We start from the raw sequence: 26,140 nt of genomic DNA, 5'->3' as shown, positions 1-26,140 counted from the left end.
TACATTTTTATCCAAATTGCTTTAAAACAAGCTTAATTAAAAATGAAAGAGGAATAAGCTCTAAGAACTGTGTTTCTTATTTTAGAAATCCATAAATAAAGAAAAAGTTATTGGGATTTTTTGTTGCTAAATTTTGGGGGACCTTTAAATAGCAAGATATGGCCTAAAAGTGGGACGATTCTTGATCTATTTTGAGGGGTAACTTCAAAAGTCAGTAATGAATCTGAGTATATAAATGAAACTTGGCATTTCCATACGATTTTTAGTGCAGAATCTAGTTCTGCTATCAATTTTTTTCAATGTCTTTATTATTTTGGAATTCCATCCCAAAGCGCAGTGGGTAATTGGCTTTGCTACATTAACTCTTTGTATATAATGCACCAGTTTATTTGGGGGGGGGGTTACACTATCACTCGGTTGTATACAGTCACAACAAAAATCTACCAAACCTCCACAATTTCACCGCATCTATAATATAAGCAAACTGTATGGTTATTGCTTGGACCATTCATTTTCTATTCATTTAGGTGTAGATTTTATAATACAAACAGGCTAAATAGGAGCTCAGTTATGGGGAAATAAGTGATGCTGGACAGTTGAGATGAAAAAATTGGCTACGTAAAGGAGGAAAAGCTTTCCGAATTTAAAAAGTTACAGCTAAAGCTGCTGTGGTTTAGTTTTGTTTTGAGAAAAAAAGAGCTCCCACACACTAACCACCATTTAATGCTAGGAGAGAGAGAGCACGACAGATAAGCAGAGAATAGAGGGACAGTAAAGAAATAGGACTGCACTCTTCAACCACTTGCTACTGCAACTTAACTTTGGCTTACCTATACATCAAATCTCTATAGCAGGGGTCTCAAACTTATGGCCTGCAGGCCAAAAGAGGCCCACAGAACGATATTTTGATGCCCCTACTTGACATCAACTCTACCTCGCAAAGCCTCAACAACAACTATTGCACTATGCAAAAAAATACCCAATATTTTCTCCAGCTCATTTATCCTTTCCCTGAGCGTGTTAATCAAATCCTCCTTCTTCTTCAGCTGCTGTTGCATGTGCAGAGGGGGGCGGGGCTTGGCCAGTCGTGCCTGAAGCTGGTATCGGTATCCTTTCAAGTTCTCCCGGGCAACCTGATAAAATAATTTTTTTAAAGATATGAGAAACTCTTGTGACTCATTCAATAAACTGAGCCAACTGCTCGACTAAATTAAACTATTGCAGTCTATACTTTACAATACAATATACCCGTGTTTTGAATTGGAAATATTCACCTTTTTCTTTTAAATCCCCCTTTCATTTTCCTTTCCTGTAATATAAAATATATTATACTTTACTAAACAAATAGGTAAATCAGTGGACAAAATAGTAGCATTTCATTTTTCTTGTTCTAATTATATCATGCAGCCAGTTTTCTTTCAGTTTTGATTCTTTTAGAATCGAGAGTATATCTATCTACATACGAATGCATGATACCTGAAAGGCAGCTTCATCAAAAGCTAGTCCAATATCTGAAAACAAAGAAAGAAAGCTTACGCCAAATCTATTCACATAGTCAAAATGACATACTTTCAAAGGCAATCATCATATTCAGATATCATCAAAGCTGACACAACAGTAATCTAAGTCATTATATTACTACACTAAAACATATTAGTGGTTGAAAAACTCTATACTCATTACTGTAAAGCATACTCTGGAATGAATGCTCCAACGAAAACTGCCCTGGCTTAAAAAAAACACACAAATAAAACAGAAGAGACAAGAAAGTGAAGGCATAACAGAAAGTAATGCAAAGATTTCAGGATACCAGAGTATACTTCACTGTCTGTTGATCTTTTTACAGCAATTTGCAACAAACTGCCAAATGTATCTTTCCCATTTAACTTAAAATGTAAACACAATTACAGTAATTGTTCAATAAATTCAGTATTGACAAGTGTAGATCTGGATTGCAGTAAATGGGAAAGAGAGAAATTTTAAAATAAAATGCAATCTATTTCTTGCAAATCTTTAAATTTCTTAAATTGTAGGTATTTTTACATCCATATCCACAGTTTAGATCATTTAGGAGGCAAGCTTCAACCCTCTGCCTGTCAGGGCCAACAAGGGCTGAGAGAGAAACAAAATCCTAGCAGGAATACCAAAATACTCAATAAAAATTCTCCTCCCTTAGAATTGGGCCTTATATTATGGAACTTACCTTGACCATTCAGTTTGTACGACCACTTGCTCTTGTCTGCAGCCTTAAATGCCTCCTGGAAAAAATGTCCAGGTTTGTACTTTATCAACACTAATACGCAACATGCTTTTCATGGCAAACTGACAATTCTGATCCATTTTCTTCACTTTCAAAGAATCCTAGAGCTTGGAAAAAGAAGTCATCAAAAGAACCAATTTAAAAAAAAAGTATTTTACCATTCTTAAAATAAACAAAAACAACTCTCATCCCCGAGCCAAGCTGAAGCAAACTACATGTGTATGCCTAACAACATCAACATCCCTTACCAAACATATTCAACATTGGAAAGAGTAGCACTGAAAAGAGAGATATATAAAGAGCAAGGGCAGACCAGAATAGTGTTCATCAACCCACAGCTTCCCTTCAGTTTGTTTGTTTTAGTTCAAGTATTTAACAGCAACTACATAAGGTCATCTGAGTGCGCGGGACACATTAAACATTGTCAATTTGGTAGGAATTTTGAATTTTGCCCAGGTGGCGGCCGAAGCCTACTCTTATCGATTTTAGGACCACCAAGGGACATTTAACGAGCGCAACTACTAGCACAGATTTTTTGCCCCTATCCGAGATGGCTAGGTATTAGATTTTACCTACCATAAGATCATGGGTGTGGCTGAAAGACAGCAGTAAGAAGGAGCCAAGGAGTGGCAGCAGAAAGGCTGCACAAAGAGAAGGGAACCTAGAGGAGTGGGCAATGGGGAGGGAGGGAGGGAGGGAGGGGGCAGAAAGTGGAGATGAAAGCAGACGACAGAACATGGTTAGAGAGCAGGAAAGGAGGTAAAACGAGAAAATTTCAGAGAAGAAAATTTTCCGTCACTGTCAGATTTCAAACCCGGGAACTATTGAATGAGAGGCGAACACTGTAGCCTCTAGACCATGACAGCCCTCCGCCCCCTTTCCCTTCAGTCTGAAAATGGATCAAACGTCAAGGGTTACTTAAGATAGCTTGGGTTTAGTTTAGTTTTAGTAAGAGCTTCACGGCACTTGCAACACAATGAGGTCATATAAGTGCCAAAGATTAGAGGTGTTACAAGAGAGTAACAAACATAAAATAGAAGGAGGGGAGAAAAGGACGATAGGTGTTTGATAGGAAAGAAGGAGCAAACCACATCAGAGCACTCGCCAACCACCCCAGTAGTTTGAGTTTAAAGGCACTTGCAACACAATTAGTCCATATATATAAGAGCCAAACATCAGAGGTGTTGCTACAAATAACATACAAATAAAAGGAAGAGAGACAAAATAAACCACACCAGATCACTTGCTAAGGACGGGGATGCACCCATCAACCAAGAGCAACAAAAACAGATGTCAATACAGGTATTTAAACTTAAGCGTGATCGAAACAAGTTTAAATCTCAAAGATTTTCTCAGGTACTGTTAAGATATTAATAATTTCAAAACCAAGTGGATACGTAAAACTACTTGTAGTCAGCATAATTTTACCAACCTGCATTGTGAAAGTAAATGTTAGAAACAAAAATGAAAAAACTTGCACCATACACATACAGTCGAACCTGACAACAAAGACCACATATAATATGTGGTCTCTGTTGTCAGGTTCGGATAGCAGAGGAGAAAAGCAGTTATCTAAGACAGGTGGTCCTCTTAGACAGGGTCATTATAATACAGTAGTCTCCGTCTAAGATCCCACCGCTTACGATCCCAGTTCGCTTAAGATCCCGCTGTTTTAGGAAAACAGAATTTTTACTATACAAAAGTCACCCCTAAGATCCCGTTCTGATGATCTACATTCGGCTAAGATCCCGCATTTCAGATAATAATTTGCGAAACAAAAACCCAGGCAGGCACAGCCGATGAACCAAGAGTGAAAAGTTGAGATTAATACACTGTCCGTCGCCGCGTCAAAGATCAGCCACTATCGTGAATGTGATCACATACATGTTGTAAAACTGGATGAAGCGATACAATGTTTGCCCCAGACGGGATCACACCGGGGGGTGAACTGACTGACGAGGTTTTTTTTCCCCACACATCGCACTCACACCTGAGCTTGCCACCTAAACTTGCATCACTCGCTGGGTGGGTAGGGCCTACACGTTCGCTCCAAGCAGGATCACATCGAACCGTGAACTATTCCCTGACCATTGCTGCAGTTGTCTCTACTCCCGAATTTTCTACACAGACTGAATTTTAATTGGTGTGTTCACAACGTAATGGCGTGTAACGACAAAGGCGGTTTGGGGGGGGGGGGGGGAACTCCGTCAGAGATGGAAAGCTATAAATTTTCGACAGGTAAAGGGGAGGGGCAACTGGATAAGCATAGATCTTGAGACTCATGATAGGATAATAAGTGAAAATGGCACGCCTCATGCCACTACGCACCTCTTTGCTCGCCATATGCCATAAACCCACCAAGGGGGCACGTCAGTTCATTGTAGAGTGGAGGGAGACCATTTTACAGATTGTAAGCCTTAACATGGGTCACCATAGATTCTTCCCTGGGTTCGTCGGTTAAGATCGTGGTTCGCCTAAGATTCCGAATTTCCCTGATCTCGAGCACCGGGATCTTAGGCGGAGACTACTGTATATAGACAAAACTTAAGAGGAAATGTGGCAAGTGGTCGCTTGTACAGGTGGTTGTCCTGGGCAGGTGGCGGTGAGAGCAAGCTGCAAGTTCGACTGCAGATTATGTGCTTCTTCAAAGCAATCCCATGAGTGTTTGGATTACAGGAGGAACATCATAATAAAGTTCTAGAAACTTCCAACATATGTGAGGCAGCGTGGTGGAATCAGGCTCTTGTCAAAATAATCAAAGTGAAGAAACTTGAATTGTTCTGCAGGTTTGTGAATTTTTATCAAAATTTTGTTTTTTGGCTCATCACCTTTCATGCCCATTAAAGAACTCATTTCTGTGTGGATTTTTCTTAAAAACATTGATAGAAGGCACAAAAAATTTTTATTTTCAGTTACCACGGACTCTTAAGCTAAGGAAGTAACTAATCTTTGGCGATTATTTTCTCACTAATTTTACCTCTGAAAATAGGTGACCCCCATCTCCTTCATTCACAAATATCTCGACTTGTATTCAAGATAAATGGATAGCTTTTTCAACCAAATAAAAACAAGTGAACAAGCTTTAAGAAGATACCAATAACTCTACATGCCCAAAAATTGACGAGAGCCTGATTCCACCACGCTGCCTCACATATACATTGTCTGCCACCACAGCTTCATTATAATTAATCTACAAATTTTCACTTTTAAGTATAATCTTATCCACAACTGAAGCAGCTTCAGACAAAAGTAAACCGTGATATGTTGTTATTTTACTGGACATGAAAATGAGTGAAAACGCCTCCCCCAACCACAACTCCCACCATAATGTAATATGTTCAAAATTAAGGAAGTATAAAAATAATTTTTAAAATGGGAAAGTACTTTATTATTGTTATTAGAAACAAAAAACTAAGGAAAGATATTCTTTTATTTTGAATAGAAACAAAAAAAACAACCAACTTCTCTTTTTCTTTTTCGAGGATGAGAATCCTCCTGCCCATCAGTTCCGGACAAAGTCATCGCTTCAACAACCCCATCAGACTCCAGGTCCACTTTCATATCTTCAGTTGCCACTGATGACAAATTGATTTTTAAAAAAAAGATAAATTGAAAAATCATTAGTAGTTTTTCTTTCTCTGGGGATTTTAATTAACACAGTAATGTACTGGAATACACCCCATTATAGTTTAACAGAAATTAAGCTAGATTTAAGCCAAGCTCATAAATATAATAATAATAATTCATAAAGCATTTGTATAACGCATTCCCCTCTCAACAGCAAGCTCTTTGCGTTTTACAATCTATATTATAACCTCAACAGACTCTGGAACACTAGAAGCATTCTCGACTTCCTGGGAAGCATACAATGCAAGCAGCCCATTAAGTACTCAAAAGCTAACAAACTCAAACTGACAATATGTTGCTCTCTTTCGAAAGGAGGGAAGGAAGATTCAATCAAATAGTGATAATGAGACACCCCCCCCCCCCCCACTAATAATGACTTCCAATTATTCATAGATAATACAACTACTAGAGTCAATATGTGAAATCTCAAAATCAAAACTAGGCAACCAGCAAACAAATGTGCATGAAAAGAATAATTAATAGTATACTATTTTTGTAGTACTCTATGATGCAATCCGTCTTTCTGAATAAAACAAATCCTTCAAAAATGAGCCTTGCATCAGCAACGACAGAAAAAGAAAGAATTGAGCAAAAACCTGAAGTGAAACAACGGAAACATGGTATAATAAATATATATATAATAACTTCACGGTGATGGCGTTTAAGTCAAACTTAGGCCAAAAAGAAATGCAACCATAATATAATGTATTTTGTAAACTATTTCTTCATGGCGCATCTTAATTTTACAATAATCTCCGCCTATGATCCCGGTGCTCGGGAGCAAGGAAAATGCGAGGTCGTAGCCCATGAACCTAGGGAAGAATCTACGGTGACCCATGTTAAGGCTCATAATCGGTAAAAAGTCTCCCTCCACTTTAAAATGAACTGACTTCACCCCCTGGGTGGGTTTATGACACATGGTGATCTGGAGTGGTTAACATTGATGACCTATCACAGTGCATGGTGGCAAGAGGCGTGCCATTTTCACTTATTATCCTATCGTGCGTCTCAAGATCTACGCTTATCCAGTTGTACCTCACCGTTACCTATCGAAAATTTATAGCTTTCTTTCTCTGACCAAGTTCCCTCGCCTTTGTCGTTATGCACCATTATGTCGTGACCACATAAATTAAAATTCAGTCTGTCTCACAAACTCAGGAATAGAGAAAACTGCTGCAATGGTCAGGGAAGAGTTCACAGCACGATGTGATCCCACCTGGAGCGAAGTGATGTTAAGTTTAGGTGGAGAGCTCAGGTGCGAGTGCAAAGTTCGGGGGAAAACAAACGTTTAGGTTAATTCACACATCCGTGTGATCCCATCTGGGACAAACATTGTACTGTTTAATCGAGTTTTACAATGTTTTATGTGATCACATTCAAGAGAGTGGCTGATCTTTGATGTAACGGGCAGTTCATTCATCTCAACTTTTCATTCTTGGTTGATCGGCTGTGCCGTGCCCGCCGGGGTGTTTGTTCCGTAAACTATGATCAGAAATGCAGGATCTTAGCTGAATGTAGACCTTCAGAGCGGATCACAGTGGGATCTTAGGGGTGACTTTTGTATAGTAAAAATTCTGTTACAACAGGATCTTAAGCGAACCGGGATTGTAAGCGGTGGGATCTTAGGCAGAGACTACTGTATTAGAATTTACAAAAGTGCCAAGCCATTTTATTCTAAATTTAGACATTTCGATGAAAAAAAGTGTATCACTATATTTATAAAACAACAAATTCGGTTAACTCGATTCTCAAAGGAACAAAAAATGATTTAGATTTAGAGATATAATAACCCATGACGATACCTCCACTATCAAAACTTCCTCTTGTAGAGTCATCATCTGCTTCAGGAACTGCTACAAGATCTTCGTTCGTCTGTGTCACTTCTTCACTCTCACCAGATTTATCCATGACTCACCTTATGAAAGAAAAAAATTTAAGAAAACAATTTCTATACACATAAACTTACGGAAAGACATTTGTGGTCAAGTTTGATGTATATTTACAAGAAAAACATAGTTCCATTTCAAAGGCGAAGTACTTAGGCAAATTGGTTTTATGAATGAAGCAGTAGGAAAAGAACGTTATCACTGACACAGTCACTGACTCACTGTCACGCAAATTCAAAGTTCTACTAGACATAACTCCATCTCGTATTTGTGGATCAGGAAAAAGCCTTTGATCGAGTTAATAGAAACAAGCTATGGAAGATCCTTGAGCAGTACGACTTCAAGGGACAACTGCCAGACAATATCAGGGCTATCTATGCCAACAGCAGAAGCGCAATCCGTATTATCATTGGAACATCGGACTGGTTTCCAATAACATCCGGGCTGCAATTTCTCCCTTCTGCTCTTGGTGATCTACATGGATAAGATTACAAAGGAGGCCAATCCAGACCCAGAGGCACTCAATGAACTCATGTTTGCAAATGACCTGGCAATGATGAACAACAAGACTCAATTACAGGGAACAAACTAAACGCCAGCTGCGAGAAATATGACATGAAGATCAGTGTTAGCAAGACCGAGGTCATGACAGTTAGCAGGAGATCAGACAAAGTGGATATCAACATCAATGGATCCAAACTAAAACATAGCTGCGAATTCAAATACTTGGGCAGCATTTTCACAGAAAATGGAAAATTAGATCAAGAAATAGAGTCTATTAGATGCCAGAAAGCCAATGCAGTCAGCTATCAACTCGCCCCTCTCCTGAAACATCCCAATATCACCATGAGCACAAAAGGCGAAGCTCATCAACGCATTTTCCTACTAACGCTCACAAATAATATCAGTGCCAGACAAGGTCCCCAACAAAAGCCCTCGAGAGGAAGCTGGTCACATGTGAAAAGACACGTTTAAGAAGAGCAGTTAACAAAACAAGAAGTAAGAGACAAAATAAAAAATGAAATCATAAGGAACATGGTATGAACAACATCAGTCCTACCACACATTGAGAGACAAAAGATCAAGTGGTTCAGACACCTCACACGGATGCCCTCAAACCAACCAGCTCAGAGGGCATACAACATCAAATATTCTGGCTGGAGAGCCAGAGGAAGACCAAGGGGACGCTGGAGTGAATCTGTGGCAGACACCCTCAGAGTTCATGGGATGTCCCTCCAACAGGCTACCCGCCTTGCAGCAGACAGACGCCTGTGTCTCGCCGCGACACCCCCCAGTACAAGCGGAAGAAAAAAGTAAAAGTAAAGTAAGTAAGTACTAGACATAATCTGGGTACAGAGCCACAATAATTTATGGACCTTTTAATATAAAATCAAACCTGTCCGAGACAACCACTCATTATTGAGGAGAATATTGTAGGTCATCTTAGACAAGTGGTCCTCTTGGACAGAAAAAGAACTTTCAAGGGAAGAGAAGCAGTTCTCAAAGTGGTGGTCATTTGTACGGATAAAAATGTCTTGGACATGTTGCCATTAGAGCAGCTTCAGATGTAATTAATTAATTACAAGACAAATAAAATAAAATAATAAAAGGCCAATAAGTGGCAAAAGAGGGACTTCAAAAGATCTGATTAACATTTTTTAAAGCCAAAGCACACCACAAACAACACACACTAGTTTACAAAAGTTACAAAACACTACACTGACATAGATCTTAAAGTTAACAAATTGGATATGAGTCCAGCATCAATAGCTTTTAAAAATTATCTGAATCAATACCAACTAGCACTTTCTAGTATAATGAACATAAAAAGGTTTATCAATTTTTTACTTTCACTTCGGTACACAGATGACGCACTGCTCTTTTTGGGGTCAAACAGCCATATCTTTGCATGGTGGCCACTTATTATATTAAACCGTTTCTTTAAATAAATTTAAATCTTTCTAGAGAATTTCAAACCTCTATTTTGCAAAACATTTTTAAAAAGGGGGGGCATACCCCCCACCATAACCCTCTAACTTTCTCAAAAATTCTTCTACTTTAGGGGGCCCAGACCAGGATCGGTCCGAAATGCATGCATTGAAATTAAGTTACAGCACAACTATTAGGCCAAATAAATGTGTAATTATATAATTCAAACAAGAACCATCAAATATTTCAAATCTCCTATTATTTTGCAATGTGGATATTTTTATAAATTTTTAAGTCATTTTACAGTCTCATGTAAAGTGCAAAACAGATAAAAATTAACAAGAAAAGCGTTACAATTTCCCTGTTGAGTAAGAATAAAAGGAAATTATATCTGTAACTATTTGTCTATTATGCCTAATTAAAATACCATCATACCATATACTTTACTTTAAATAACATCAATATTTATTATTTACACACAATGGCGCAATACACCATTTTTACGCCCCAGCACCTGATGAATGATAGGAAGGGCCTGAACGGCCGCGAAGGTGTGTCTACTGGACTACTGGCTGTGTGTGTGTGTGGGGGGGGGGGGTTACTTCATAAGAAGTTACTACTGTCTTCCACTATAATCACTTTCAACCTCTAAATATCTAGATCTAGCCTAGCTAAACTAAAGAGTTTTGAAAAATCTAAATCATCTCAGATTCTGTCTCAGGGGTGAGGGCAAACCGTGAGTGTGAGTGATAGGGAGAATGTTTCAAAGACAACAGTAGATCTCTAAAATCTAGACATCTAGACTTAGGTCTAGATTCTAATGTAACAGCACGACAGTTGAACAAAAATTTCATAAAATTAACAATTTTTTGAATAAAAAGTTTGAAGTGACTATTTCTCCGAACGCTCGGGATAGACTAACTTGAACTCACTGTATTTCTCCTAATGGTTTCCGTTCTCAAGTTTTGTGGGTTATAAATGCGAGAGTTCTTGCATCATCTTTCATTCTGCGAGGACAGGGAAGAAGCATTTTTTTTTTTTTACAACGAATTCAATTTCTAAAGCTAGAAATTTTTAGTTGCGCCTGAATATTACTTCAATTGTAGTTTGTAGTTGGGGCAACGTTCCCAGACTACACTTTATTTGAAAACGAAGCGGCTAGCCATACTTAAGTACGGCTAGCCTGAGAATCTAGTCGTACCTAAGTATGGGCGTACTTAGATCTAGGTTTGGCCCTATCGACTCAAACCTGTTGAGTACACAGGCCTCATTAGATCTAGATCTTAGTAGTAATTATTCAGGTTTAAAATACATGCAAGTCAGTAAGGCACCTTTTGGTTTAGTCTGAAATTATACAAACTTTAGGCATTGCAAATTAAAAATTTCATTTACAATGCAACCATCAATAATAAGTACGGCTAGCCTGATTGTCTAGCCGTCCTTAAGTACGGCTAGCCTAGCTGTATAGCCGTAATAAGTACGGCTAGCCTGCCAGTCTAGCCGTACATCTTAGGCCCTCTTAATATTAGATAGACAACAGGTTTCATTAAATTAGTAATTATTCAAGTTTAAAATACATGCATTGTCAATAAGGCACCTGGTTTCATCTCAAATACAAAATGCTTTAGGTACAGCAAACTAAAAATTTATACAATTCAGTATGCCTATTTTTGGGGGGTCAGTCTAGCCATCATATAAGTACGGCTAGCCCACCAGTTTAGCCGCAAGCAGTCTAGCCAGCCGTCATACGGCTAGCCTAGAGCTCTTCCATTTGAAAATGCCTTCAAAAGGTACTGCAAGAAAACACAAGTGCTCGATTTTGGCAGGTAAGCTATTTTGCATTTGGCCGTCTTTATTCGGACTCGAGTCCAAATAACATTTTTTCAAATATTCGGACTCGAGTCTGAATAAAAAAAATTCATCGGACTCGGAAAAAATGTTATTCGGACTCGGGTCCAGAAAAAAGGAAGTGTGTCTTCGTTCTATAGATCTAACGTTCAGTGCGTCCAATTTTCCACCATTTTTTAGTTCCCCCCACACCTTATCTGCCGATCCGATGCCCGCCGCCTCATTGATACGCCCCCCCCCCCACCTCCCATGTTTCCCACTTTCTTTGTTGTAAAAAAAGGTAAAATTGAAGATTAGCAGACCACCTGGCTCTTGCATATTATGAGCTGTGTAAAAAAAAAAGACCGATTCGTTCAAATACACAAGCCTGTGTCATCTCGATTGTTTACCAAGAAAAAGTTGTGTTGCTGTGTAAAGCCGAGCATACGGCAACATTTGATTCCACAGACCAGCGCACAATTCATTACGTAGATCTACGTCAAGACTAGTTTATTATTGTAATAATGATCAGTTGCCGGGGGAAAAAAGGCTGACGCGTGCGACGTTCAACGCCCGGACCGATAGTGCGCCCCCCCCCCTCCCCGACACGCACATACAGCCACACGTGTGCAAGCCGCCCATCCGACCCCGACACACGCCAACCAGCCATCTTTAATTGCTTCTGATGACCTCTTGACAAATAAACATATATTTATTAGAAGCGCTAGATCTATAACTTTTCAGGCCGGCCTCAAATTCATCAATCATTTATAAGATTAAAAACTCGGCTCCTGCACAAAACGCCATTTTTGCCCAAAGTCATCCTGGTCTCTACCCAGCCTGAGTCGAGTCACGAGTGAGGCAGGACAGGAAGCCGGAGTCACGAGTCACAGGAGGTCGAAAGTGATGTCATGCTGGACAAGAATCAGAGTCCGAAAAACATTTTTCATTCGGACTCGAGTCCGAATAGTCACTTCGTTTGCATTTTTAGTCACCCCAATAAAAGCAAATATATGCTAAATCACAACAACAAAAAATCCCTCCACCGCTCACCCCCCCCCCTCCTCCCCGTTCACACCTCCAACACACGCAGGCCACAACTCCATTCGCAAATGACCAAAAAATCTCGAGAACGGAAACTGTTCAGACGTCAGAGAAATAGATCTAGTTTATTTTCCCAAGTGTTCAGAGAAATAGATCTAATCTAGAGCCGGCCGTAAAAGTTACTAACACTAGACTAGAACTGGATACATACTGTGGAATCACTCTTTGAATGACGTTGATTTCCACGTTAGTACTTCGTCAACAGAGCTGGCCTTGGTGGTACTCTTAAGTTCTAGTAGATTTAGTCTAGATCTAGATCCAACTGACAGACAGTATCAATTGAGAGTTCAGACAGCACAGAGAAGGTGAGGGAAGGGGTCTATATATAGAACTAGATCTAGACATCTAGATCTCGACCTACTATTCAATCAAAATTATTGCTGAAGTTACTCAAACTCGATGCAATGAAAAGCACAAACTACAAACAATTACAAGCAAAGGTCTGAACGGTCCTAGGCTAAAATGCGGCCAAAGAACTGACCCACTGTGTTCTAATCTAGAAATCTAGCAAGTAACAAACAGTCAACACATAGATCTAGATCTAGGCTTAGTTTATGTTACTTGCACGCATCAGACAATCAGATTGTTGTAAGAACTGCCCTCTCTTGTGTTGACTGTTGACAGTATTCTACACACTACCTACTACACAGTACACAGAAGTAAACTAAACTTCCCTGATTTCAAACCTTCGCGGAAGAAAGTTTGGAAACGAAACAAAAGCATCAAAGCTACTCATATCTTTTTATAAATTAGAATCAAATTGAATTCTTCTAAATGGCATACAAGATAATTCCAAGATTTTTCATACCATATAAAATTTCTATATCTTCTTTTTGTTTGTCTTCTACAGTTTTTATACCTTTCAATGTCACTCAATATGAATCTTATTAGTGTTTTTAATGCAGCCAAGAGCACATCAAAATTGCAAATCATAATTCTTTACTGCGGACGCTGGAAGACTGCTATTAGTTTGATATCTGTCATTTGCGTTGTTCGATGACAACTGTACACCTAGACCGGACCTTATACGTTGAATTTTCTTTTGTCTTGTAAAAAAAAAATATATATCGCTTTAGGGATGTTAAGACAAGCAAGAATAAGCTTCCTTACTTTTGGGGCCGGAGCCTCTCTCTTTTTGTACCCTCTTATCTTTAGTATAATCCCATTTATTGGTTTTCTTTGGAAGGACTTCTGGCATGCTCTGATAATTATTCATTTTCTTGTGTGCAATGCTGTGTTTTCTGCCGTCTATGTTCATCAAAAGGACTCTTACAGGGTGAGTTTTCTGTTTGTGTGAAGTTTTTCTGCCGGAATTGTATAAATGTAGATTTAGGGAAAAAATATGAAAATGCCAAAGCTTTCTAAGTCTAAGATTCTAGAATCTAGATCTAGATCTAGATCTATATCTAGAGATCTGATTAGAATATAGATTCTATCTAGATCTAGATTCTAGATTCTAGATTTAGATCAGATCTAGAATATAGATCTAGAGGAGTCTAGATGTAGATCTAGATCATCTAGATGTAGAAATATCTAGATCTATACATCATAAACTCGCACAAAAAAGTCAAGGAACAAAAATTCAAAGACAGAAACTGAAAAACTTTTATTTTTACCGAATTTATTCTTTTTTTTTAAAAGATGCTTTTGACTCTCTAGATCTAATCTAGATTATTTTATGTAGATCTATGTACAATTTCAGATTTCAACAACAACGAGAAATTCATGAAAAATGAGCTTAAATCACACTGGTAGGATTTCAAAAGTCTGAACAGCCATGGTGGTTCTTCATGAACATTGTCAAGTGGGTGTTACCGGGTGTAGCCACCCTGGTTGATCAAACTTTCGGTACAGCGTCAATGTATGGACAGGAAATGCCTTCGAAGAGCTAGTTGGGATAGTTTCTGCCACTCCTGGATGAGGTAGCACAAGAGTTGTTGAAGGTTTTGTGGAGGAGGGTTGTTGTCCCTTATACGCCGGTCAATGTGATCCTAAAATATGGTCCAATCTGCTGCAGGAGAGAAACAGCAAGGGGCGTAGGATTTCGTCCATGTACCCTGCAGCAGTCAAATTGCCCTGCATATGGTACAGGGAGATCCCATGGTGATCTGAAAAGCCTCCCCACACCAGAACGGACCCTTCACCTTAGGGTGCCACCTGCTGGATGCAGTCAGGGTGGAACCACTCTCCTCTGCGCCTCCAGACGTGAGCTCGCCTGTCTGGGTGCAGCAAGTTGAATCTAGATTTGTCCCACTGACGTCGTGTCCACTGTGAATGACGAGCAGACCACACCTGACGAGCTGCTTTATGGGGCGGCGTGTGTCTTGGGAGTGTGGCAGTGACACAAGAGGGGAACTTGGCTCTACGGAGACAGTTCCTCACTGTCTTCTCGGACATTAGCTGTCTTCCGTCGTTGGACTCTGATGCGGTCTGCAGTGGTGGTTCATGATGTCACAGACTGTCTGACAATGAATTTGTCGATCCTGTTGTTGGTCAAACGGGGCCATCCTGGCCAAGGCCTATCGTGGACTTTCCGGTCGGGCGCCATCGTTCTTGCATCATCATCATCATCATTGCCTTTCTCACCCTGGGTCAGGATATAGGCCACGAACAAACACTCTCCACCTTTCCCTATCCTGGGCTAGTCGCTTGATTTCACTCCACGTCTTCCCACTTTTCTGTACATCCATTTCCGTGACTCTTCTCCAGGTTCCACAAGGTCTTCCCCTTGTTCTTTTACCCTGTGGGTTCCAATCTAACACTTTTCTTGTTATGCAGCTGCTTGACTTCCTGAGAATGTGTCCAATCCATCGCCAACGTCTTCTTCCCACCTCATCTCTGACCGGGCTCTGTCTGGTTCTTCTTATACTTCCTCGTTGGTGATCCTGTCTGTCCATTTGATCCTCAGCAGCCTCCTCAGATACTTGTTCAAGAAAACCTGGATCCTCTTTATGCACATATGGAATGCGTTCCACGTCTCACATTCGTACAACAAGACTGACTTCACATTTGAGTTGAAAATTCTAAGCTTTGTTCGTAATGAGATATCCCTGGTCCTCCAAATCCTGCTCAAAGAAATAAATGCAGCCTGTGCCTTTCCAATGCGGGACTTTATTTCAGCGCCTGTTCCTCCCTCTCTGTCATTTATACTCCCAAGATAGCAGAACGATTCGACGTTTTCTAGTGCATTTCCTTGTACTGAGACCTGCTCCTTTCGCCGTGCATCTATCCAGGACTATCGACTTTCCGGGGTGGATCCTCAATCCAACAGACTCGGATAGGCTGTTTAAAATTGTCGTCTTTGCTTGCATCTGTTCCTGAGAGTGTGACAGAAGCGCTAAGTCATCTGCAAAGTCCAGATCGTCCAACTGTGTCCATGGTATCCACTGAATACCGTTTCTGTGTCCTCTGTGGTGGTTTCCTTCATCAGCCAGTCAACTGCCAATATGAAGAGGAACGGTGATAATAAACATCCCTGTCTCACACCAGTCTTGATGTCAAAGTTGTCAGTGAGCTAGCCATCATGTACAACCCAGCAACTTGTCTCTTCGTACATGCTCTTAATGAGGTTCACCAACTTCTGTGGGATTCCATGGTGTCTCAGTATCATACCATAGTGTTGCTCAGTCTACACTGTCAAAAGCCTTCTTCATAATCAAGGAAGTTGACGATCAGCTGGGAGTTCCACTCCAGGGACTGTTCCATAATAATCCTCAGCATGGCAATCTGGTCGGTGGTTGTGCGATTTTTCCGGAAAGCAGCCTGTTCATCCTGTAGTCTTGGATCTGTTGCTGTCTTGATTCTCTCCAGAATGATTCTGTTGAAGACCTTACCTGGTATTGAGAGAAGAGTGATCCCTCTGTAGTTGCTGCAGTTGCTGAGATCCCCCTTTTTTGGAAGCTTCATGAGGTGTCCTTCTTTCCAATCCTTTGTGAACTTGCTCTCATTCCAGATCCTGGTAAACAGTGGGAGGAGGATGTCTGCCGTCACATTGGCATCTGCTTTTAGGGCTTCAGGTGGAATCTGGTCAGGACTGGCCGCTTTACCTTTGTTCAGCTTCCTAATGGCATCCAGAATCTCTTGTTTTGAAGGAGCATCACCGTAGATTGGTAACTCATTTCTTGCTGGCAGGATGTTTGGTGGGTTACTTGGTGGTGGTCTGTTCAGGAGACTGTTGAAATGCTCTACCCATCGTTTGGACAGCTTCCTTTCCAAAAATGGTTTTCCCCTCTTGGTCCTTTACTGGTACTTCAGGTTTCCCATATTTTCCAGAAAGTGTCCTTGTGGTCTGGTATAGGATTCGCATGTGTCCTCCTACCGCTGCTTCCTCTGCCTTCTCTGCTAGCCTGTTCATGAATTCCTCCTTGTCTTTTTTTAGTGATTTCTTGACATCTTTAGCTGTTGTCCTGTACTTCTCCAATGCATCCGCTCTTGATCCTCTTGTTCTACTTGCATTCGCTTCTGCCTTCAGCTGTCTTCTTATCCTAATTAAATCCAATGAGTGTTGGCTAATCCATTCCTTGTGCTCCAATTTCTTCACACCGAGTACTTCTTGATCGTTCTTGCAGCCTCTTTATATATGGGGACATCCCACGTCGACGTGCAATGACTCGAAACGAGGAGCCATCTTGGAGTCAGGCAAGGGCTCGTCTTGTGTTGACGCTAGGCAGCGAGCGTCTTTGGACCATCGTGTTGTAATGAAACATTTGGAGGAATTACTTCATAACGAATTGTGTGCCCGATGGATAAAGTTGCAAAATTACAGCTTTCTATTATATGCGCAGATACCATCTTTTCTGAGTATCTGCACCAATGCTATATCGTTCATGTTCTAAAAGTTCGACAGATTTTGTTGAGGCCGTTTTGTTATATTGATTTTTTTTCATTCACACTTGTACGAAAAAAATACAATTTAGCATTGCCTACTCAAGCGTGTCTAACGAAATAACCTTACAAGTTACAGCGTCCATTCTTTTTTGAGTCTCAAGAACAGAAATGCATGCTTTGGGTGCACTAAATGAGAATTACCATAAATACAAGGATACACCTAAAATTGTACGTTGAAAAGTACCAAAAATTAAGTCAGGCCAGACAGAGCGGCAACAGGGAGCTGACCCCCGTGACCCTGACGTGATAAGGCGCCCCCGCGGCAACTAAAATTCCACTGCCAGTGCGCCGTGTGGAGCCCACCTACAGCCCCCCCTCCAATCGCCCAACCCCCTTCCCCCAGATACAGCTGGCTCAGTCTCTCCCGCTGGGGTGTGACGAAATGACCAGTTCCCATACACATTGACTCTGAGACTACGTGCCCGGTTACCGTGTACATAGACAAGACACAACGAAAAAAGTATGAGGTATCAATAACACAATGAAAAAAGTATGCAGTATCAATAGTAGGATAGAAGGATGAAGGATCAGTGCATTCACCTTGTGTTGAGGCAAGAGAAAGAAAGAAAAAGACCAAAGAGAGCCATGCTGATGAGCCTTTTGGTTTATAAGATGAGTCAGAGTGTGCCACTAATTCGTCTTGTTTAATCACTTCCAACTTTCACGTTCAAACAACCACACACACACGTGCACATCAAACACAACCATAATTCACTCACCTCAGGTTGGCCCAATTCAGAGCGGCACTACTTTGCTTTTGTTTTTGTTTTGTTCTTTTTATTTCACCCCAGCACCCACAATCAAATCACATGACTAGCAGCTAGCTTCAAGGAAGATCTAGCACCTTATAAACACTACAATTGTTGTACACATAGTACAGCTAGCCTGCCAGTCTAGCTGTCCTTATTTAATTAAGTACGGCTAGCCAAGCCGTCTAGCTGTACTTAGGTTAGGCCATATTGACCAACCCTGTTGAGTACACAGGTCTCATTAGTATTTTTTCAGGTTTAAAATACATGCACTAGTTATCAATAAAGCACCTTTTGGTTTCATCTCAAATACAAATACTTTAGGTATTGCAAAACTCATTATTATGAGTTCAGCTAGCCTTGCCGTCTAGCCATCTTTAAGTACGGCTAGCCTCTTCCTTATAATAATGTATGCAATGATTGCTGTCTTGATACCGGCCGTGGGGGGGGGGTGGGGGGGGACCTGGTCAGCTCCTAAATGTGTTACCTGATACTCTTGATGATGCTGGGTGTAACTGTTTGTCATGGATGGCACAGATGGCAATTTGAATTCAATGCATTTGTAAGGAAAAATTTAATTGAGCTTTTCGAAATGAGCTGCTGTGCGCTCCAGCACTGGGGTGTCTTTTTCTTTCTTTCTTTCTTTTTTTTTTTTTTTTTTTTTTTTTTTTTTTTTTTTTTTTTTTTTTTTTTTTTTTTTTTTTTTGTAAGTGTTTTACAGCGCTCACGACGACTGCAACTGCATACGGTCATATGAGGACGCAGGAAATTAAATATTTTCAGTTTCGTAGGAATTTTGAATTTTGCCCGGATGGCGGCCAAACCCTTCTCTTATAAATTTTAGGACCACTAAAGGATTTTTGGTGTGCACATGGGACCTCCGGGATTTTTCGCCCTTATCCCAGAAGGCTGTATTGAGATCTTACCTACCCTAATATCAGGGGTGTGACTAAAAGACTGCAGTAAGAAGGAGCCAGGGAGTAGCAGTTGAAAGGCGACAGAAAGAATCAGGAGCCTAGAGGACGGGGTAGAGGGCAGAAGGTTGAGTCGAAAGCTGATCATGACAGAAGATTGAGATCAGGAATGGAGGTGAAAGGAGACAATTTTTTCAGAGAAAAATATTTTTCGGTACTGTCAGGTTTCAAATCCAGGACCTATTGAATGAAAGGCAAACAGCATTTATATCTAGACCACGAGAGCCCCCGTACGTGTGTCAATCCTGTCAATATACAAATTAATATAGTCAGGGAATGGCATTATATATTGTTCAAGCTATCGGTAATTTGAAGTTTTGTGTGTTTGAATCTTTTGTGCTGGATTGTAATAATAATTGTTATATGCAACTTCAGCTAGAGGGAGAGTGTTAATTAGTTTGCATGTGCTCTTCTTGTATCAGACTTTTGACTATCTTGATGTCTGACTGATACATAATGAATAATGCAAAAAAGTTATTATATTATATTGGCCTGTTGCTTTTGAATAGTATTAGTACAAATAAATATATAACCTTGTTTCCATGTATAATATAATACCAATCTCTATGATGCTCTTGTCTCACAGAATATGGACTCCTCCTTTTTCCTGCTTTTATTTTCAAGTCATTATAACACAGAATACAAACTTAATATAAAAAAAATAATGGCATTGCCCATAGATATTTGGTAGTCGAAATCATTCAAGATGGCAATGAATTGTCTAGGAGAAAAGTGGTTGTCTTACACTACAGGAGCTATGGGCTGTATATTATATATATGTGTGTGTGTCACGATGTGGTGGAATCAGGAGTTTGTCAATTTTGGGGCATATGGGGTTATTGGTATCTTCTTAAAGCCCGTTCGTTTGCCTTTCTTTTGGTTAAAAAAAAATACCCATCTATCTTGAATAGAAGTAGAGATATTTGCGATTGAAGGAAGTCGGAGTCGCCTAGTTTCAAGGGTAATATTGGTGAGAAAATGGCTGCCAAAGTTTGGTAACCTCCATAGCCTGAGAGTCCTTGGAAACTGAAAATTTACATTTTTTTGTGCCTTTAATCAATGTTTTTCAGTAAAATCCACACAAATATGTTTTTTTAAAAATGGATATAAAATATAAAAGGTGTTGAGCCCAAAGAAGAAAATTCAGAAAAAATTGCCTATCAGCCCCCCAAAAATGTCAATTTCTTTGATTTAATTATTTTGATGTGCGCCTGAGTTCACCACGATGCCTCACAAATATATTCAATTCATTATTGCAGTCGCCAGGTAGCTGTGCTGGTTCGTTACCATTTCCTGTTTGAATTTGCTGCCTTTTTTTGTCAAAGACAGAGACCAAAGCTGCTCTTGGATAACTTATTTGAAGAATGAAGTATTCCCCAGATGAATGAAAAATAAAAAATTGCATTTGCTCATGCATAGTGGATTTCAGCATTGAGCTTTTATTGAAATGACTGGTAGCTGCTTACCTAGTCAATTGTAGATTTTCAGAAAAATTAAACAACTTCTTACTGACATTATAATTGCCACCCATGACAACTATCTCAGGACATGACTTTTGAAGGTATATTGTGGTCAAAAGTGTGACCACACATGATTATCTTGGACAGATGGCTGTTAGATCAGGTTTGATTGTCACTTGTCTTTGCTCTTACATATATGTGAGGCATCATGGTGAAACCAGATGCTTGTCAAATAATGAATTCGAAGAAAACAGCATTTTTGGAAGTCTGCAAACTTTGATGGCCATTTTTTCGCTAATTTTATCTCTGAAACCAGACGACCCCCACCTCCTTTGGTCGCAATGATATCCACTTCTTTTCTGGATAGATAGATATTTTTTTAATTGAAAGCAAGACAAATGAACAAGCATTACAATGATACCAATAACTCAACATGCCCAAAAATTGACAAGCCCCCTGATTCCCCCACATCTTTTTCTTTCTGCTTCTATTCATTTGTCCCTCTTCTGTTCCATCTCTTCAGATTGCTGTGAGAGCTGGCAACCTTGGGATTGTTTTCAGCCTTGGCTTTCTCCTCACCTTGTACAGTACATTCTGGTACCACTTTGGCTGGTACACCATGGCTCTCACTTTTTTCCACTGGTCGGAGTACCAGTCTACAGCTCTGACGAATCCCAAGTCCTTGAACCTTGAGTCTTTCTTACTGGATCACAGTCGTGAATATAAGATGGCGGCTGCTGCAAGCTGTTTGGAATTTATCTTGGAAGGTTACGCTTTCCCTGGTAAGTGAATGCAAGCATTCGGTTGAATTTGCTCTTGATAGCATTGTATTTGATTTTGGTGCAAAGATGCTTATAAGGTTTTACATGTTCTTTCATGAAGAAAGTCACTAAAAGGTTTACAGCAGGTTCAACTCCATATATATGATAACACGATTTTCTTTCATAGCTCATTTATTCATAGTGTCATTTTATGTAGAATTGTTATTTCTTTTTCTCTTCAATGTTTATTGTTCTACATCTAACTAACATGGTATGCAAAATGTTTAAGGCTAAAATAATCTAGTTTGACCTGAACAGAATGCACGAATACACAGACTCAAACAAAGACTCTAATTTTTTTTTCATGACAGTGACAAGTAACTAAATACGACGAAGTAAGCCTAACATGGAGTTTAAGACTTTTATCAATGATTTAGAATAAATGTTTGATTTGTCTGAGATTTTCCATGTTTATCTATTCTTTTCAGGCATGAAGCAGTTACATCTGATTAGTTTGTTTGGCATTATTTTGACCGTCGGAGGAGAAGGCCTGAGGAAGTTGAGTATGTTCACAGCACGAACAAACTTCAACCACCACATCCAGCACACACGGAAAGATGGGCACATCCTCGTAACGCATGGCGTCTACCGGTTCAGTCGACACCCGAGCTATGTGGGGTGGTTTGCCTGGAGTTTGGGCACGCAGGTGAGACCATCTTTTCATACTAATTCATGGTACAGTCGAACCTGCTCTAACGGCCACCTGTATAAAATAATCATCTGTACAAACGAGCACTTTCCATTTCTTCCCTTGAGTATTTTTTACATTATCATGATACTGTGTAAAACGACCACCTGTGTAATAAGGCCACCTTTTTTCCATGACAATGAGAGGTCGTCTTAGACAGTTTCGACTGTATATCATTATTTCGAATGCCATGCCTGAATCAATGCGCGGTCTATCATCGATGTGATATGTTACATCTACCTGTGCAAAATGAACTGGGTTTGTTTAAGCATAGATTAATAGACTTGTTCTGTGTGTGTTGGGATATGAGGGAGGGAAGTTTGTTTCAGACACTACCTATCTTTATTTGTGTCACAACGCAGTGGAACCAGGCACTAGTAAATATTTTGCAACCTCAGTACTTTCTTGTCGTATCTCCATTTTTTAATAGTGAAAATGTGACTTTTTCTTAAGCTCACTTTTTGTTATGAACTGTTTTCACTGTTATTAAAAATGGAGTGTGGGTGGTTGGTGGGTGCTCTGGTGTGGTTTGCTCCTTCTTTCCTATTACACATCTATTGTCCTTATTTCCCCTCCTTTTTTGTGTTTGTTACTCCCTTGTAACATCTCTAATCTTCGGCACTTATATGATCTTATTGTGTTGTAAGTGCCGTAAAACTCTTACTAAAACAAACAAAAATAGAGATAAGACAAGAAAGCACTGAGGTCGCGATTTGAGCAGATGGAGTTATTAATGTATCTGCTGGATCGAAAAGGTTAGTGTATCTGCTTAAAACTTGTTCATTCCTCATGATTTTTATGAAAAAGCAATACTCATAACATGTTGAATAGAAGTCAAGATATTTTCAATTGAAAGAGGTGGGGTTTGCCTGGTGTCAGAGGTAAAATAAGCGAGAAAGTGGCTCTCAAAGCTTGGGCGTCCTTTTCAACTGCAAATTCACATTTTTTAAAAATCAACATTTGTAAGTGAAACCACACAGAAACATGTTTTTAAATGAATATTAAAAGTATTGACCCCTCCCCCCTAATAAAAAAAGTCGATAAAACGAAGGGAAAGGGGGATGAAGACTCAGAATGCCTTATTACCTGAGCCCAAGTTATGAGAGGGTCAACATTACTTTTTTTGTTTTTCAACTAGCGGGGTCTACAATGCTCACATATGACAAACTATGAAAACGTGTGCGGGTGGTTGAACCGTGTTATTGATTAGTCCTTTTAAAAATTTGTGTATATCACTGTAGCTTTGTATTTCTCTTCAACTTCCACTCATGCTCTATTTATTTTCAGCAGCACAATCTTTCAAAAGTGGTACTCTTTATTGAAGTTCAGACCACTTTAGTGAGGATATAATACAGGTACAACGAAGAGTTGGAAAAAAATTGTTTTTTTAAAAAAGCCATAAAATTCCTCACTAAACCAAACTGTCTTTTCTTTCCTCTAGATCATGTTGTGCAACCCTCTATGCCTAGTAGCTTACGCCCTCGTCTCTTGGAAATTTTTCAACGAGAGAATTTACGACGAAGAAATTTGCTTGCTCAACTTTTTCGGCGAAGACTACCTAGACTATCAACGTCGGGTGCCTACTGGGCTGCCTTTTATCTACGGCTACAGACAGAGTGTATGATGTTGGTTAAGTGTAGTCTGAGGATGAAATGAGCATAAAAGACAGCTGTACCTATGACTATGATTTGTTGATCGGATTATTTTGTTATGTACAGGGTTTTCAGCTCAACACTAATGGGCAAATGATTGTGCAAAACAGTTGGATAGTTATTTCAGCTTGAGTTGCAGCCCTTTATTGATATTGATTATATGTTTTTTAACAGCATCATGCAAGAACGTTGAGTAATGTGTCCAATATCCATTGTCTTTGGTTCTTCTGACAAAAACTATTGCAGTTGGTGTTACCCATGTGAACTGTCAAGATATATATAAGATTTTTGTTATCCTTTACAGTGGGGTTACAGTTTTCAACTTCAGGTCTGCGCACACTATGTCCATTGGCAATAATTCACAGCTTCAACTTTACTATGTTGGTTTTAAAAATGTGTGCCTGTGTGTGTGTGTGTTAAATATATATATATATATATTACAGTAAAGCATGGATATCTCGAACACGTAGGCGGGTTGACAAATGTGTTGGGACACTTTCATACTTCAAGAAAACTGTGATAACAAAAAATAAGAGAGAGATATTAAAGAAAATCAAGGGAAGTAAACATGTCAGTATATTGGTCTGAAAATACTCACTGCCATCATGAAAGTACCCTGAATCGATAAAAGGATAGAAGGATGGATAGTGTGTGGTTCTTGTTTGGTGTCGAAGCAAGAGAAAGGAAGGCAATAATGTTGATGAGCCTCGTGTTTTTCAACAACAAAAAATTGCTCGTTTGTCACATCATGATCATGACAAACACTGATCTGAGCATGCCACTCACCTCTAGTATGTAATCACGTCCCAATCCATACTTTCACATTCAAGTAATCACACATGCGCACCAACATAAACATACAAAAAATGTACGCACCATTCAGCCCAATGCACCACCATGTTGTCTTGTCTTCGATCACACCCCACCATTCACCACCCTCCATCACAGGGATAGATTCAAGGAAGTTTTATCACCTTACACAAACTATGGGTATAGTGCGGTTATGTATCTGGACATCAACAGTGTGTGTATCACGTTGTGGGGTGGGAGGATCATGTAGCTTGGTACTCTCAATGATGATTTGTGAGTATGTTTTCCATTGTGTGTGTGGGATAATTTGAATTCAAGACAATGGGGAGGAAAGATGTGATCAGGATTTTTTTTTGGTAAACTATTCAACACATTTGTGCAGGTGTTCGAAAAAACGGTGCTTCCAGTATAAAGAGAAGATAGCGGTTCAGTCAAAGAATTGCATTTTGTTCGAGCTAACTGAATTTTGAGTTTTACGTGTTTGAGTAATCTGTGCTCTACTGTAACTAGAACTAGTGAATTGAATTCTGGATTGGGATTTGAACACAACAATAGCAGTTTGGACATTAGTGAGTATTTCCATTGATCACATTGTGTCTTCTCATTGAAAGTTATTGTTAAAAGTTCCTTCAAACAGTGGCTGATGTGTGTCTCTGAACAATTTTTTCCCCTATGAGTGTGATGCAAGGAGTGTCAAGAACATGAGTTCTGCTAGTCCCATTTTTGTCACCTGTTACTTTTTCTTATGTCTTTCCTTAAATGTTGCAGTTGTCAAAAGGTAGATTTTTTAAAAGTTCTCAGTGGCCATTTTAACAGTTCTTGATCTTTAGTCATGGGACAGTATGAATACGATATTATACCAAAAAAATGTTTCATCGTAAATTAGTTTCTATTTTTAAAAAAATATATGTTTAAAAACTGTTGTTTTGCTTATGTGACAGTATTTTAACAATGTTTTGATTCCTCTAAAGCTGTCAAGGTCTTCTGTAAACCAGTAATTTTTCAAGTTGAAATTCACACAAGAAAAGGTTGCTTTTGAGAAATGTTATGGCTCTCCAAGCGCAGAAAAAGAACAATTCATGTGGTGCGAAAATTGGCTGTGCCATTTGAAGACCCGTTTTATTTTTACACTGCAGTTTTGAAAAATGTAGTGTGGAAATATGTCAGCACATTGTGAGAAATGTTTTTAGTCTATTCTCTCACATGTGATGATATCTCGAGTCTAGGATAACTTCTTTCACACCTGACTGCCCCTCTTTCTTGTTCCTCTGATTTAATTCTGTGTATATAACATTTGCTATTTAGAATCATTTTAGTTTTTGTATTTTGTACAGTTAGACCTCTCACTAGACCTTTCACTGAACTCATCCTTCCACCTTCTTAGTAAGAGAGTAGTGAAGAAATATAGACGCTTAGGTAGTTTGGTTTAATCCTTTGAACTCTGCAGTCTCCACACTGGTGGGCCT

General features: G+C 39.5%; 2 protein-coding genes across 3 annotated transcripts in view; one reads left to right on the top strand and one right to left on the bottom strand.

Annotated features, from left to right (window-relative positions):
* Positions 1–13,270, bottom strand: part of LOC101861892 (kinesin-like protein KIFC3) — a 35,012-nt gene extending 21,742 nt beyond the window's left edge. Inside the window, exons 1-6 of one of the 2 annotated variants that reach the window (XM_035969992.1) lie at positions 13,195–13,270; positions 7,690–7,802; positions 5,723–5,835; positions 2,204–2,258; positions 1,477–1,511; positions 980–1,133 (exon numbers count right to left, since the gene is read on the bottom strand). In XM_035969992.1, coding sequence (XP_035825885.1) covers positions 980–1,133; positions 1,477–1,511; positions 2,204–2,258; positions 5,723–5,835; positions 7,690–7,795 — 463 coding nt within the window. In that variant the 5' untranslated portion in view covers positions 7,796–7,802; positions 13,195–13,270. Of the gene's footprint in view, positions 1–979; positions 1,134–1,476; positions 1,512–2,203; positions 2,259–5,722; positions 5,836–7,689; positions 7,803–12,784 lie in introns of both variants that reach the window. The other variant, XM_005099218.3, reaches the window with a different exon arrangement.
* Positions 13,271–13,630: 360 nt separating this feature from the next.
* LOC101861662 (protein-S-isoprenylcysteine O-methyltransferase) lies at positions 13,631–25,567 on the top strand. Its single transcript, XM_005099217.3, has 4 exons — positions 13,631–13,909; positions 21,227–21,485; positions 21,953–22,170; positions 23,654–25,567. Exons 1-4 carry the CDS (start codon positions 13,712–13,714, stop codon positions 23,834–23,836), a joined length of 858 nt encoding a protein of 285 aa, XP_005099274.1. The 5' UTR covers positions 13,631–13,711; the 3' UTR covers positions 23,837–25,567.
* Positions 25,568–26,140: the final 573 nt, after the last annotated feature.

This window comes from Aplysia californica, unplaced genomic scaffold, assembly GCF_000002075.1.
Source record: "Aplysia californica isolate F4 #8 unplaced genomic scaffold, AplCal3.0 scaffold00206, whole genome shotgun sequence".
In the NCBI taxonomy this organism is placed as follows: Eukaryota; Metazoa; Mollusca; class Gastropoda; order Aplysiida; family Aplysiidae; genus Aplysia; species Aplysia californica.
Note: the sequence above shows the minus strand (reverse complement) of the source record. Positions and strands in the feature narration are given on the sequence as shown.